Source organism: Cynocephalus volans, chromosome 13 (assembly GCF_027409185.1).
Source record: "Cynocephalus volans isolate mCynVol1 chromosome 13, mCynVol1.pri, whole genome shotgun sequence".
Taxonomy (NCBI): domain Eukaryota; kingdom Metazoa; phylum Chordata; class Mammalia; order Dermoptera; family Cynocephalidae; genus Cynocephalus; species Cynocephalus volans.
Window position 1 is genome coordinate 45,673,730 of NC_084472.1, and position 15,698 is coordinate 45,689,427.

General features: G+C 39.0%; 1 protein-coding gene across 1 annotated transcript in view; it reads right to left on the minus strand.

Moving 5' to 3' along the window:
- Window positions 1-852: 852 nt before the first annotated feature.
- CFAP53 (cilia and flagella associated protein 53) overlaps window positions 853-15,698 on the minus strand; it is a 45,168-nt gene continuing 30,322 nt past the window's right edge. The window contains exons 6-8 of the mRNA XM_063077427.1: window positions 11,159-11,375; window positions 8,885-8,987; window positions 853-1,133 (exon numbers count right to left, since the gene is read on the minus strand). Coding sequence (XP_062933497.1) covers window positions 905-1,133; window positions 8,885-8,987; window positions 11,159-11,375 — 549 coding nt within the window. The 3' untranslated portion in view covers window positions 853-904. The remainder of the gene's footprint in view (window positions 1,134-8,884; window positions 8,988-11,158; window positions 11,376-15,698) is intronic.

Below are 15,698 nucleotides of genomic sequence, written 5' to 3' on the forward strand. Positions count from 1 at the left end.
AAAGGAAATGGACATATGTGTAGATAGATGTTAGAAAATGTTGGGGCCGGGCCCGTGGCTCACTCGGGAGAGTGCAGTGTTGAGAACACCAAGGCCCCAGGTTCGGATCCCATATAGGGATGGCCGGTTAGCTCGCTGGCTGAGCGTGGTGCTGACAACACCAAGTCAAGGGTTAAGATCCCCTTATCGGTCATCTTTAAGAAAAAAAAAAAAAAAAAAAGAAAACGTAGCTGTTAATAAGTGAATGAAAAATGGAGGCATAGGGGACAAGTCAGGAAAAAACTGTGATATGTTGTGTAAGAAAATAATTTAAGTGATTAATTTTCAGAATTGACTTCTCTGAGGGTGTTTTATTGAGCTGGTAATTATTTACTAGCACCTATTATTTTCTTCATTCCCTGGTGTTTCTCCTTTCACAGGGCATAGGCGGGCCTTTTTTGTGGGCTTGTCCTGAGCCCCCAGACAAAGGAATTCCTTGCAAGGGGGTAATAAATTTTAGCCATTGTTCTGGAAGATTGTGCACCCCATAGTAATCAGCCAATTAGGAAGGGGAGGAAGGACTTGCACACTAGGAAATAAATTGCTTGCTACAGCCCTTTTCCATGTGCCTGCCCTTCAGACACTTGAAACTTAGAAAGCTGTAATTAAAGTCTCGCTTTGCTGTACTTCGTGTCTCCATGTCCATCCTTTGGCATTGGATTGGTGAGGGCATTTCTCACATGTTGTAAATCTCCAAGAAATCCAAAAAAGAAACAAGTTTATTTGAAGGAAGAAAATTATATATAATAAATTGCACAAACTCAGAGAAAAAAAGAACAATTTATCATGAGTTAAAAGAAACATACAAGCACACTGTAGCTAAAAATATTAAAAGACCAAGAAAGATGTATTGATGGTTATGAAACTATGATGGAAGTTTATCAGGGCATGCCTTCCGCATGGGATGAATGTTTCGAGGCAGCAATTGATGGGTGGACAGGATGTCCTGGATCTTTTCCAGGCAAATCTTGTTTTCTGCTAACCCTGCTTCAAACTCTCGGCGTTTCTCTTCCTTCTCTGCTTCTCGGTTCTGCTGCTGGTAGCATATTTGCATCTGAAGTTGCTTCCTGTACTCCTGGGCTAAATTGTAGCGTCTAAAGTATTAGAAATGTCAAAGCATAAAATTATAAAAGTAAGCAGTTAGATTTATTTTGAGCATTCAAACTAAAATATAATTTGTGAAGCGAAATTAAAATTTCCATTAAAATCAAGATGAGTGGAGAAGAAATAGATGAAAAACTCCATAATGGGTTTCTTACACAATAATCATTAACATATCATCTTACAACAAGTACTGATTTTGGGGAGAGAAGGCCTCTTCCTCGTGCAAAACATGGAGGGAGTCCTTGTTCTGTCTCCATCCCCTCCCTCGCTCTTCTCCAAAAAAGAAGTGACTTATCTATTGCTAAACTGGAGAGAATAAACATACATGTTCAGTTAACTTTTCCCACTTCCTCCTGGAGCTGACCTGCCTGTTTTCCCATTCTGCTCTCCATCAAAGGGCTATGCCCCTGCAGGGGAAGGCTGCAGTGCACTAGCACTGCTGGGGAATGGGTGGATAACTCATCTTATCATTCTGTTCAGTATTAAAGGACAATTTCTTGCATATACAAGCCACATTTTTGTTATATGACACATTTATTCTTATTTATAGTATTTTTTTTAATCATGGTAAAAAAACACATACCAAAATTTACCATCTTAATCATTTTTAAGTGTAAAGTTCAGTAGTTAGGTATATTCATATTGTGGTGAAAGAGATCTCCAGAACTTTTTTTATCTAGCGCATTTGAAACTCTACACCCATTTAAGAAGAACTTCCCTTTTCCCCTGCTCCCCCAGCCCCTGGTAGTCACTATTCTTCTTTATGTTTTTATGAATTTGACAACTTTTGAAATGGGGCAGACCCCTGATATTTTCCCTACGCTATCTCTATACTCCCAGCCAGAGCAGGCCGGGGGCACGGAGTTGCTAAAGGAAGATAATCAGGCTGAATTCCTGGGAGTAAACATAAAGCTCAACATAAGAATAAAGTTAGTTAAGCACAGAGCTCCCCTTAAGATCTCAGGGCCACCAGATGTTTATTCCTCAGTAAATGGCTTAACATAATATCACGATCTTGAGTTGTTTTGTGGAACTGGTATCAACTAAAAGCCTGCTTTGAAGAACGCATCCTTTAGACCTGAGTCAAGGAGGACATTAGTCAAGATACCAGGGATAACTGTGCTAACTTCACCCCAAACCAATCATATGACTCCTGGGACCCCTACTCATGATTTTGCTCTATGATTTTATTTTGCTTGTGATTTTAAGAAATCTGGGAATTCAAGGTCTTTAAGCTCCTTTGTCTGCCTTGGTCCCCTCTGATGGACCACTCAAATAAATGCTGTTCTTTATCACTGCAAACTGTTTTTTATTTTGGTTTGTTTTGGTTTTGCTTTGTTTTGGTTTTGGTTTTTTGGCGGCAGGCCGGTACAGGGATCGAACATCACTGCAAACTTTCACATAAAAAACTGTTTAGTCATTTGGCACAGCAGACAATGGATACATTTTGGTTCGGTAACAAATTTGGTGGCCCGTACAGGGGCTTTACACCTCTTTTTGGGTGTCTTTTCCATGGCACCCCAGCCCCTGGTCAGCTGTGGGCTCCTACATACCATCAAAAGGCCACCCAAGTGATTTGCTCAGGGATGGGTCTGGAAGGCCCTGCTGTGCACCAGGCACTGGACCAGTCACTGGGGGCTGATTGTGCTTCCCAGAACTTTGCAGTGGAAAAGATCAGCTTAAGACTAGGGAAGTGCTTTGGTAAGTAACAGCCTCGCATGTGACAACACCAAGGAATTAATCCTTTTGCTATAAGATTTCGTTTTGGTATAAGGGATCTCCCTTTTTTGGAGGGCAATTGGACTAAACTGTAAAAGACTGTGTTGGTTTTGGTTTGGTTTTAATTTGGGTTTGGTGGGTTATGTGTATATGTGTATGTTCATTTTGTGTGTGTTGGTTGTCTGTCCAGCAGACCCTGGAGGAATTGCCAGAGGAAGTTAGGCAGGCCTGACTTGGGGTGGCTATTCATTTTATCTTGACTAGGCTGAGCGTACACCCTCCTGATTACTGACCAAAGGTCAGACCTCTCTGCCTTGAGTAGATAAAAGGTGATTGGTGCAGCCAGGGATGGATGTGAGTCTCAACAGGATGCCACCATTAAAGGGATAATGCTCAGGGTCCAGAATGAGATGGCGAGCATGTGTCTCTTGCTCTTTTTTTGTGTGTGCATTTAAGTGTTTTTAGAAAATAACACTTGGTCAAAACATCTGTTTATTAAATGGGTAATACAAACTCGATTCCCCCTTGTGGCCCTTTGACTATGTTCTGTAGAACTGGGCTGATTGCAGCTATGAGCCCATAAAGAAAAAGAAAATCTGTTTTTAGAGAGAGAGCTCTTGTCTTAAACATCTGTCTTATATGTACCTATAAAAAGATTAATATAACAACTAGCTTTAAAAATTCTTGGCAAGATTAAAAAGCAAAAATTAGATTTAAAACAGTTAAAATACTTTGTATGCTCAAGTTGCCTGCTTGAGCTGCAACAAAAACACATCTCCCATGTGGCCTAGTGGTTAGGACTCGGTGCTCTCACCACTACAGCCCAGATTCGATTCCCAGTCAGGGAGGGAACCAGTCCCTTTGTTGGGAAAATTCAAAATTCAAAATTTTTCTTGCCTTTGTAATGCCTCTGTAACCAAGTTTGTTTATCTACAAGGCCACATTAATTCAGCCTAGCAGTTAATCAACTGCTTGCATTCCTCACTTCTGCAACCATGCTTGGTTATCTGCTTAGACCATGTGTGTTCTGAGAAGCTGAAACTTGCAGCTGCCTGCTTCAGTTGTGTGTTGAGAAACTGAAACCTAAAACCCGGAAGAGTCTGCCTATAAAAAGCCCTGTAAAACCTGAGCTTGGGGTTCAGATTTTTGGAGCATTAGCTTGTCTGGGTTGGCCAGAGTAATAAAAATACCTGACTCTCCAACCCTCTGAGTGTCGGTCGCTTCCTTGCCAAGTCCATTTCCGTAACACCTTGAACTAGCTAACAGCAATTGAACAGGGAATGGATTTGAAGCAGAGTTTAGACCCATTGCAAAAATCCTTTACCTCAGGAGAAAATCATTTATAAAAATTAATTTAAAATATTTTGTTTTAAATTATTTGTATAACTCTTGATCTTTTGGGGGTGCACATTTGTGATCCTTCTGTCCCTGCCTCATATATAGCCTTTATTTTCCATCTTTAAGTTGTCCCTGGGAACAGTCTGGATCTTGGTAGGGGGGTGAGGGGAGTGCATTTTTCCTCTCTCTTTTGGAGAATTTAGTCTCATATGTGCTTATTTGTTCAGATTTTGAATCATTTGTTTAGATTTGCTTTTGCTTTAAAGTTTTAGTTTATAATGATTTAGGAACTTTTGTTGTTTGTTTAACTTCTCTCCTGATCTAAATGAACAGCCCCTTGGCAGCTAGTGTACTGACGGACTCTGGATCCTGAGGTGGCTTCTTTGCATCTCTTTGGTTTTGTTTGAATATATATATTTTTAAGCCTATTTCTCTCTGTATTTTGCTTCACCTGTTTAAAATCTTCCTCTGTATCTCTGGCATACCCAAACTCCTTCTTGGAAAGGATTGCAATCTTTCTCTGTGCTTTGAAATGTAAGTGTGCTACCTTGCTTTAGGTGAGGGCTTCGGCCAAATGGGGCAAATAAGCTTTAACTTGTCTCTTGTATAGAGACAAGATTTAAATCCAACTGACTTTTTTAACTAGTGAGTTTTATATTAAATCTGTTTCATAACTAAGATTTTAAATGAAGGCTATAAGATCTTTATTTGTTTCTATGTTCTTATGTACACATGTATACATATATAAGCTATATGTTGTGTCTACATGAATGTTTACATCTATACACGTGTTTGTATATTGTCCACATGGTACCAAATTGGCTTATAAATAGTGTGTACTCCTAAATTAAATAAATAAGCCTAAATGCTTTTCAAGTTCACATGACTTCAGTAATCTTTAATAAATAAAGCTAATTTTAAAAGTTGTTGGTGAAATAGAAATGTTTTCAGAATTTAATTTAGATAATTTAATTGCCAAGGTCAAGAGGTCAAAGCAGATTTATGCTGTCTCTACTGTTTTAAGGTCATAAAATTGTCACTTCTGTGATAATTTTAATATCTGCTTAATTTGTCTGTGGGCTAAAAGCTGTGAGGACCGGCTGCTGGCTTCCTTCAAAGCCTTACACACATTGCCTTGTTAGCTTGCCTTTGGTCCTGAGACTCTAAATTCTGGGGTCTAGACAGGTGGCCATGGTGAGGCCTGGGGACTTATGTATCCACAGCACACAGGCCACCAGCTGCAGAACAAGCCAAGCCCGAAAGAGTCTCATACTCCCTGTCCTCGCTCTGCCTCCTGCCTATACTCGGAGAGGAATATCCTTTAGACATTGTTTTCACAGCTCTGCTCTCTGCCCTAGGCTTTACCCCTGGTATATAAATGTAGGATCCAGACAGGCCCTAGCCACCCTGGCTGCCACATTGGTACTTGTGACCCAGGATGGCTAGGGGAAGGATACCTGTTATTCAGTATCTCAAAGGCCTTGCTTAAACTAATAGATAAAAATTTAACTTGGTTTTGCTTTTATCAAAAAAATAATAATAACTTAAATTGCTAGCTTTGCTTTCTATGAGCAATTCAAGTATAATTGTTAAGAATGAACACATTTTTTAAAAAGGTAAATGGGATAAATGTCTATAAGTAAATTTGTCATAATTTTGAAAAAATCTCAGTAATTTGAAATGTGAAAGTCATGTTAAATTAAGCAACATGTAATCATAAATGTCTAAGTCATTCAGAAATTAGAAAATGGTTTTCACCTACAAATATTGATATAAAAGGGTTCAAAATTGCTTGTTTCCTAGGGTTTTCACTGGAAGTTAGGGTTACTAAAAGATAAAATTGTAGTTAATATATGTAATTAAAACTGCTAGAAAAAAAATTCTACATAGAGAGTGTATAAAAAAATTAGATGTGAGGGAAAATGTGCTTTTGGTAAAGAAGGTTATAAAAAAGGCACGAGGATGTAATTTTTGTTAAAGGGAAAATTTGTTTAGTTTAGAGATATTAAAAAGTTTCAAGTTAAAAGAATAAAAAAATGTTATAGACAAACTAAATGAATATAGTTGGGAAAAAATTGTAAGAGGTTATAAAGGTTTGTAAAAATCTTGTCTAATGTGGTTGAAACTGAGACTGGATGAATTTGTTTATAAAGTTTTATTAAAGTTGGCTTTAATAGTAAAAGTACCTTGGTACAAAAGTAGAATTTAGTTTTCTCTTTTAAACAAGATTTTCATGTAATATTAACAAAAAGGTAAAAAAATTTGTGTTCACCTTTTGAATAAACTACAAAAAAAAAAGAGAGAGAAACAAATTTTATGTCTTTATTAGGCATTTGGATTACTTAAGGAAACTGACTTAAAATTTTTAATTTTTTTCTCAATATGTAACTTTTTATTTATATAAATGTATTATTAATGTGGGTTCCAAAATTCCTAAAGTTCTGATATGTCTTGGTATATATTATCATCATAGTATGGCTTTTATAAAAAATTATTGTAGGCCATGGAAATAAACAAATTTTTTTGTCCATCGTGTCTTTAACCATGCTACAGTAAATTGATTTATTTTGATACTGCTTTTAAAAGGTAATTACAAATCCCAGAGTGTTATTTCTGGCAAAGAAGTTCATGTAAAAGATAAAAAAAAAAATCTGATAGGTACTCTCAAATATAGACCTCTGCTGATGACTTTGAGATTATTCAATAATCTCCTCAATAATCTCCAAGAAGAAGGCCCTCACCAGACTTGCCCTCTTGACTTTGAACTTCCCAGCCTCCAAAACTGTAAGAAATAAATTTCATTTTTTAATAATTTACCTATTTTCAGTTATTCTGTTAGAAGCAACAGAAAACTGACTAATACATGTATACACTGTCATCAAGCCTTCTGCTGAATATAGCTTCAGTCAACATCTGACATCAACCATGATATACCCCAAGCAACCACCCGCTGAGCTTTATCAATTCACAGAATCATAAGAAATAGTCATAAATTGCTTTAAACCACAGATTTTGGGGTATTTTGTTATGCAATAATAGGTAGCTGTAATACCTCCTGATCGCACTTTTTCTTTTTATTTCTCAGATGATTCAGAAGTTGGGCAGGAAAGAGTGGTGGTGTGTATTGAGTCCTCCTCAAATCTCCAACAATACACTTTTCAAAATGAGAAGGACAGTGTGGAGGATACTAACATTTATAAAGCAAACGTATTTCACAGGGCCTAGCTTCCAAAGCCCTGTGGTTTCAGGTATAACCTAACTTTTTAAAATTACATATAGAAATGTTAAGCTTGCAAAAGACAGGAAACTTTCTCCAGGCTAAAGTCTCTGTTGTAGATAAAGAATTGTAACACAGCAAAATTGCTGGCTCAAAGGACAGATGTCCTTGGTGCAGGTTAACCTACTGATTGATATGTTGAGAAAGTTACTTGATTGTTATGTAAAAATACTGAGGAAATTGCTGTAGGAAAAAGAAAGAGTTTGCTAACAACACGCTTTTTTTGGTGGACCAACTTAACCTTTTGCAAATTGCATTATGGAATGTCACTTTGTTTATTTCACTGATGTTACTAGTTTCCATTATTAAAACTATACTTACCCATAACTCTGCCCATGTCCTTGTGCTCTTTATAATGATTAAGTCAACTGAATTTTCTTCTGAAACTTCCTTGTCTTTATAATAAAAGGGAGAAGCTAACTTTGAATCTGGGCTGTCACATTCAGTTTTCTCCTCCTAATGGGGAAATTACTGAAGTACAGTCCTTCTGGGCCTCTCAGTGCATACATAGTGCTTTGAGTAAATGCGTAATTCTTTTTTACATCTCCGTTACACAGGGGGAAGTGTAACAGGAAAGACCTCCAGAGCAGAGGCTGTAGCAGGAACTCAGTAGGGTAGTCCAGATAATGTTAGTATCCCCAAACTGGTGATAGGCTTAGGTACATAAACCATAGTCTGTCCAGAAATAAAAAAGCTTATTTTATGTACCAACTGTGAGTAAGTCAAAAGACAGGCCCCAGGGGACAGGCAGATGACCAGCTTTAGAGGAGTCTGAATTGCGTGTCATGGCCATTGGTGGGAAGGGACTGCTATGATCTGAGAAAATTGCAAGGAGACAGCTGCCTGTTTCTCTCACCCGAGCCTGATTGTGGTGATAAGAAGGACATTAGCTAATTCCAGCACAGAGGCCTGCCAGAGGAGGGCAATGGTATTTCCCAGAGCATCTTAGTTTTCTAGCTCAGTGAGGCTGGAAAAATCCTCCTGGGGACATTTGCATAGAAACCTGTACCTATAAACTCTTTCTGCTTATCTAGCTAATTAAGCCACCCAATATTTCAAGATTTACTCTATGAAGGAAAAATATTGTTGTTATTTCATTAGGATTTAAGGTTGATGTCTATTTTTTCATATTGTTGCGCATTTGTTTTATTTTTCAAGATGTTCATCCAGTTTATCTAATGTGTATAATCAGAACGTACATAATGGCAATAGAATTTAAATTTACCTTGACAGTTGTGCCTATTTTTACATGGAATTTTGTAAACTGCTTTAAGCTTCTAGAAGGACAAGTATAATACTATTGTAAAATAATATTAATAATGAATGAATAATGGCACACTGTCCTCTCTCTATGTTAAAAATCTGTTTTTTAGGTAGCAAATGATAATAAAGAAAACAACATCATACCTTGCAAAATTCTGCTTCTCTTCACAGTTAAGTTCTTTGAGACCTTTGTTTATGCGTTCCTGTTCCATAGCACGTTCTTCCTCTTCTTTGGCTTTTCGTTGCACTAAGATAGGCAAAAGTAATTATTTGTCAAATGACTTTTTCAGACAATATTTGCTGACATCTTTCTGGGCACCAAAGCCATATTGTTTAGAAAGGCAGAGCTCAGAATCACAGGGCTCGATCTTATTTTATTTATTTATTTATTTCCTAAATTTTATTTTGTCAATATACAATGTAGTTGATTATTGTGGCCCATTACCGAAACCTTCCTCCCTCTTCCCTCTCTCCCCTCCCTCCCAACAACTTTCTTTCTGTTTGCTTGTATCAACTTCAAGGAATTGTAATTGTTGTGTCTTCTTCCCTCCGCCCCCCCCCCCAGGTTTTTTGTGTATTTATTTATTTATTTTTAGCTCCCACAAATAATTGAGAACATGTGATATTTCTCTTTCTGTGCCTGACTCGTTTCACTTATACAATCACAGGGCTCGATCTTAGATCAATAAACTAGTAGTTATCTCCACTGAGGAAAGAACAGGGTTTAGGCTCACATATGCTGTGATCTACACAGATTTTCTCTTTATCACTTTTCATTGAAAATCTTTGATTAGCCTTTTTCATACCAGATCACCAATATTAAAACACTTCTCACGTTTCTCTTAAGGACATACAGTTTTATTACCATTCATATCAAGAAGAGAGTTTATTTATTATAAAATAAATATTTGGAAAAGTATATAAAGCTCTTATAAATTAATAAAAAACTTAAGTATCCCAATAGAAAAAAAGACAAAGGAAACAGAGAGTTCACAAAAGGATAAATACAAGTGGCCAAAAAACATCTGAAATGTACATATCTTTGATCCCAAAATCTATTTCAGAAATTTGTCTTAAAAAACCAGATATGAGCCCAAAAAAGTATGTATAGAGATAGTAATGTGCAATGCTAAAATAACAGTAAAAAGAACAAAAACAATCTGAAGGTTTATTAGTTGTGTTTAGGTAAAATAAATCATACTCCATTTTTATAACAGATTTCTAGGCAGCCATTTATCACTGAAACATTTTTCACTGATGAAAACAAAAACCTTTTCAGCTATAAGCTTTCTTCTCTTTTTCTGAAAATTCCACATAATATTGGCTTAACAATTTTCAACTGCTGTTATAATTCCTGGAGTACAGAATTAATCAATGGAACCACAATATATGCTACCTTTTGCAAAGACCACTAGTGTGAAATCTAATGGCACCCTAACAGTAAATGTGTTGCCTCTCTGGTCCATGGGCTAGACATGGAAATGGCAGAAATCTGGAGGTGGCAGTTTATCTACTCAACAAACATCCCTCTGTGGCCAAGCACTGTTTGAGGCTGAGGAAATACAGTGGTGTATGGTAGTGTACTCTATAAAAGACATATCATGGCTGTAAGATTAAAAATAGCCTTAAGGCCCACTTAAGCGTTTCACAGGGCTGACACTATGAGTCACTTAGCAGTATGACGCAACCTGGTTCGGGGAGTCATAGGAGATAAAGCTGCCTCAGCAGAAATGTAAATTTCAGAAATCTTAAAACAAAGCTTACCCTTATAAGGATGACTTAAACTCCCTTTATGAAAGATACACCTAGTAAGTGCCCCAGACTGAATGCAGGTATAAAAAAAAGGGAAGGATTCCCCACACTTTTAGAATTGTCTCTGGATGAAGACCTTCCCAGTCAGTTGGTCACCTGAGATGTGAGCAAACCACAGTGAAAGCCCTGGAAAGAGGATTTATTTTGAATGGGGGAACACAGAGGGCCTCTCAAGGAATGAGACATTCGAGCTGGCTTTCAAGGATGTCTAGAATTTCTCAAGATCAAGAGCATCATAGGAAGAGAAAACTACCTAAGCAAAGGTATGGAGATATTGCAACACCTTCAGAAAGAAAAGAGGAATAGATAAAAGGGAGGAGGGGGAGGTGTGTGTCTGTGCTCCACCTTCTCACCCTCCTTTATGATTACACAGGCACACAGTATTCAAACAACATACTGTTCCTTTAACCTCGAGAACATCTCCCCCATGACTGCTCAGAATCTTCTGGGATATGAAACTTCCTATGTTTACACTGCATAGATCTGATGAGATAAGATTTGCAGAAGCAGGGATCTTGCTTTAATTCTTTTTGCATCCCTCATGGCGTTTCAAGATAATACCTACTTAATAAATATTTTGGTTGTTAATTACATTCAGTTCCTTACACTTTTCTTGAACTTGAAGTTTTCTTGTACACATGACCTCATTCATGAGTTGTTTTCTTGCCTCCTTTTCAAGTCTCAGCTCCTTGTCCTTCTCAGCAAACTTCTTTTCCTTCTCTTCCTCTAATATTCTGTCCAATTCTTTCTCCTGAGCTTTTTCTTCCTCACGTTGCTGTGCCACATATTTTTGGTATATCTTTTGTTCTCTTATCATATCTTCCTATATAACAACATTAATTCATGTTAAAAATTTTTAGATAATGATACCAAGGATAAGTTTAAAAGCAATCTTTTAAAGCTACAATCCCTATTTTTTAGAGTTACCCAATGAAACAGTTACACATGAAATATTACATCAGGGGTTTACTTCAAGATAGTCCAGACTGGTGGTGGGGAATGGATAGGGGTATAGATAAAACAACAACGGCCATTAGTTGATGGTTGTTGAAGCTGGGTGATGGACACGTGGAGGTTCATTGAACTATTCTTTACATATGTTTGAAATATTTGATAATACATTTTTGAATAAGTTAATTCACACTTTCCCAAAGTATTTTTCATAGCAGCTGCCAAATAATTTTCAGTGATACAGCTTTATTTTCATCTATTTTAATTTTGGTAGATGAACTCTTAACCCGATAAACAAAATAAGTCACATTACTATCATTTCTGACTGGTCATCACCCGATACCTTGTAACAGTAATTCTCAATCTTAGCTACACTTTGGAACCACCTCAGTACTTTAAAAAGTACTGAGGGCTGAGTCCCATCCCAGAGATTCCTATTTAATGGATAGCTTTTAAGTTCCCCAGGTAATTGTAATGTGCAGCTAAGGGTGAGAACTACTGCTTTATAATACAGGCATTTTTTGTTGGCTACTGCCACATATTAGTAATGATCCAATAACAATGAGTTCATCTAACAGTCAGGTTGCAGTTGTTATTAAATACCATTCCCCATTAAAATAAAAAAAACAAAAATCCTTGGAAAAATGACTGATTCCAAGATGGACAGAAATTGAACAAGATGAATGTGGGACATCTTATGGTGCCAGAATGAAACAAAACTATCACAGATTACTGGGTAGTATCAAAAGGGGAAGACAGCCAATTTAAAGGTGTAGGGAAGGGCTGGCCCGTGGCTCACTTGGGAGCGTGTGGTGCTGATAACACCAAGGCCAGGGGTTTGGATCCCTATATAGGGTTGGCTGGTTGGCTCACTTGGAGAGCATGGTGCTGACAACACCAAGTTAAGGGTTAAGATCCCCTTACCGGTCATCTTTAAAAATAAATAAATAAATAAAGGTGTAGGGAAAAATATAGGAAAATGGTCAGGGCCCCTCAGATATTCAGAATCTTGCCAAGCATTTGATGTAAATAGCCATGTGGGCTCAGGTGTTCCTTGGTTACTAATGTAATTGTCTATGGGCACCCAGGTATCCTGGGTTATGGACTTAAGTATAAAGGACTAATGGCTCTGATACATTGTGCCCCTCGGGACGCTCTGGGAGGCCACTAGGGTGGCTGCTCCTAGCTCTGAATAAAGCCTATTAATTTTTTACCCACGGCTCCCAGGATTTTTTCCTGTTATCTAGCTCGTGGACCTGTTTGTGAGGGGTTTGTGACCCAGTCTGTACAATGGGCTTAAAGGGTTTGTGAACCCTAAGCCCTAGCTTGACAAAAGGGATCTCCAATAGCCTAAGATGTGGCAATCTGAGCTCCAAAAAAAAAAAAAAAAGAGCAATCTAAGTAATCCACTAAAAAACTATTTGAAACTAATAAAAGAGTTTAGCAACGTTGCAGATGTTGGGAAAATATAGGAAAATGGTCAGGGCTCCTCAGATGTTCAGAATCTTGCCAAGCATTTGATGTAAATATGCACATGCACCCAGGTGTTCCTTGGTTGTTGACTAATGTAATTGTGTATGTGCACCCAGGTGTCCTGGGTTATGGACTTAAGTATAAAGGATGAGTGGCTCTGATCCATAGGGCCCCTGCCCCTGGGATGCCCGCGGGGGGCCATGGGAAGTTTGCTACTGCTGCTGTAAGCTGCTGCTGCTGCTGCTGAGGACTGGGCTCATGTCATCTGCCAGTGGTTCCTGGGATCTTTCCCAATTACGTAGTGTGGACCTGCATGTGAGAGGTCTGGTGACCCAGTCTGTACAATGGGTTTGAAGGGTTTGAGCCCTAGCCCTGACAATACAAATGGAAACAGTATAACTAAAATAATGAAAAGTCTTGGCTTTAGTTATGATTTGCCTAACTCAACAAGTGGCATAGTCATGTAGCTTTACAGCAGGATACAAGGTTGATATTCAAAATCCATTGTATTGCCATTCTGACCCCGAAACCTTGATCTTGGTGTTATACCATTCTGTTTCAACGAACAATCTGAAAACAAAATTAAGAATTTGATTTACAATAGGAATTCTTATACTTAGGAATAAATTTAACAAAAGAAGTAAAAAAAGTATACTCTGAAAACTAAGAGATATTACCGAAAGAAATTAAATAAGACCTAAATAAATGGAAAGACATCCTAAGTTCATGGATCAGAAGACAATACTGTTAAAATGACAATGCTCCCCAAAGTGATCTACAGATTCAACACAATCCCTATCAAAATCCTGATTGTCTTCTTTGCAGAAATTGACAAACTGATCCTAAATTCACACAAATGCAAGGGAGCCAGAATAGCCAAAACAATTTCAAAAAGAAAAACAAAGTTGGAGGATTCACATTTCCTGATTTCAAACTTACTATAAAGCTACAGGAATCAAGACATATAGATATGTGATACTAGAATAAGGATAGACATATAGACTGAAGTAGAACTGAGAGTCCAGAAACAAACATGCACTTTACTGTAACTGATTTTTGACAAGGGTGCCAAGACAACTCAGGAGAGGAAGAACAGTGTCTTCAACAAATGCTGCTGGGACAACTGGATATCCACATGCAGAATAATGAAGCTGGATCTTTATCTCACACCACATACAAAACTTAACTCAAAATGGATCAAAGGCCTAAATATAAAAGCTAAAACTATAAAACTCTAAGAAAAAACAAAGGAGTACATCTTCGTGACCCAGGAGTAGGCAACAGTTTTATACATATGACACGAAAAGCACAAGCAACCACCAAAAAATAGATAAACTGGACTTCATCAAAATTTGAAAGTTTTGTGACTCAAAGGACACCATCAAGAAAGTGAAAAGACAGCCCACAGGATGAGAGAAAATATTTGCAAATAATTTATCTGATAAGGAATTTGTATCTGGAATTATATAAAGAACTCATACAACTTAATAATACAAGGGGCCTTCAAAAAGTTCATGGAAAATGCATATTATGACAAAACTATGCATGGATTTCAAAAAATCTTTGCACCAAAATAAACTTGTATTAACTTGTTATAACATGTCTGAACAGGATCTAATTTGAGGCACTAAGAAGGATAAGACAGTCTGAAAAAGAGCCCCTATCACAGCAACATGAATTCCGCTAAACTGAAGCAAGAACATCAAATTTATAGTGAAGTTTGGGTGGAAAAATGATGAAATCATTGATGCTTTACAAAAAACGTGTGGGTACAATGCCCCAAAGAAATAAGCAGTTTACAAATGGATAACTCCCTTTAAGAAGGGATGAGGCAGGCTTTTCAAGATGGCGGCGGCTGCGGCGGCTGGCGCGGAGTAGCTGAGGTGGAAAAGGTGGCCACTGGGCCTCAGGCAGCCAGGAAACTTGTGGACCTTCCTCTTGCCATCTCTTAAGGGAGGACCGCTGCTGCTGGCCGGTCGTGGGGGGGTGACCGCCACTTTGCCCCCAGCAGGAGAGGCTGCCTCATTTACAGGCAACAGCTTTGAAGTGTGGAGCAGGAAAAGAACGGTTTCTTAGCTGCAAAAGCGAGTCTCGAAACAGGGAACGCGGCGCCAGGGCTGCTGTGGATGCAGACAGGATCCTGGAGGCCGGGGCCGCGCTGAAGGCGGCCAGCTACCCTAATCAGGATTCGAGGTTTCAGGCCGGCATTAAAGAAGATTCCTGGGAGCGCCCGAGCCGCGCCGCGACTGAACAGCCCGAGGCGGCAGCGGCCGAGAACTGGGAAGGCAACAAACCAGAGACAGAGTGAGCGCCCGACCTGGCGCAGCACTGTGAGTGACCCCTGGCACAGCTCTGTTCAGGGGGTGGATGCCTACCCGGCTCCCGCCTGCACCACCAGGCCACTCACCGCCCTGGTGCTGCCTCCATTTTCCCAGGTGCGGGCAGCCCCGCCCAGCTCGGCCATCACTGAGCCCTCCCACTTGCTTGGCCTGGCGCAGGGCTTTCCGGAGCCTGCGGACCGGCCTCCCCTCCCACTCCCTCCGCGGTTCTCTGGCAGGGCTGGTGTCGGGAGGGCAAGGAAGTACGGGCGGGCCGACTGTCACTCCACCACACCCTGGACTCCGGCCCCAGGTAAACTCCCTGTTACTGGGAGGCAGATACCATCTCTCCGGCCACCAATTCGGAAAAAAGCCCAACGAATTTCTGGTTGGGAATAGTGTGG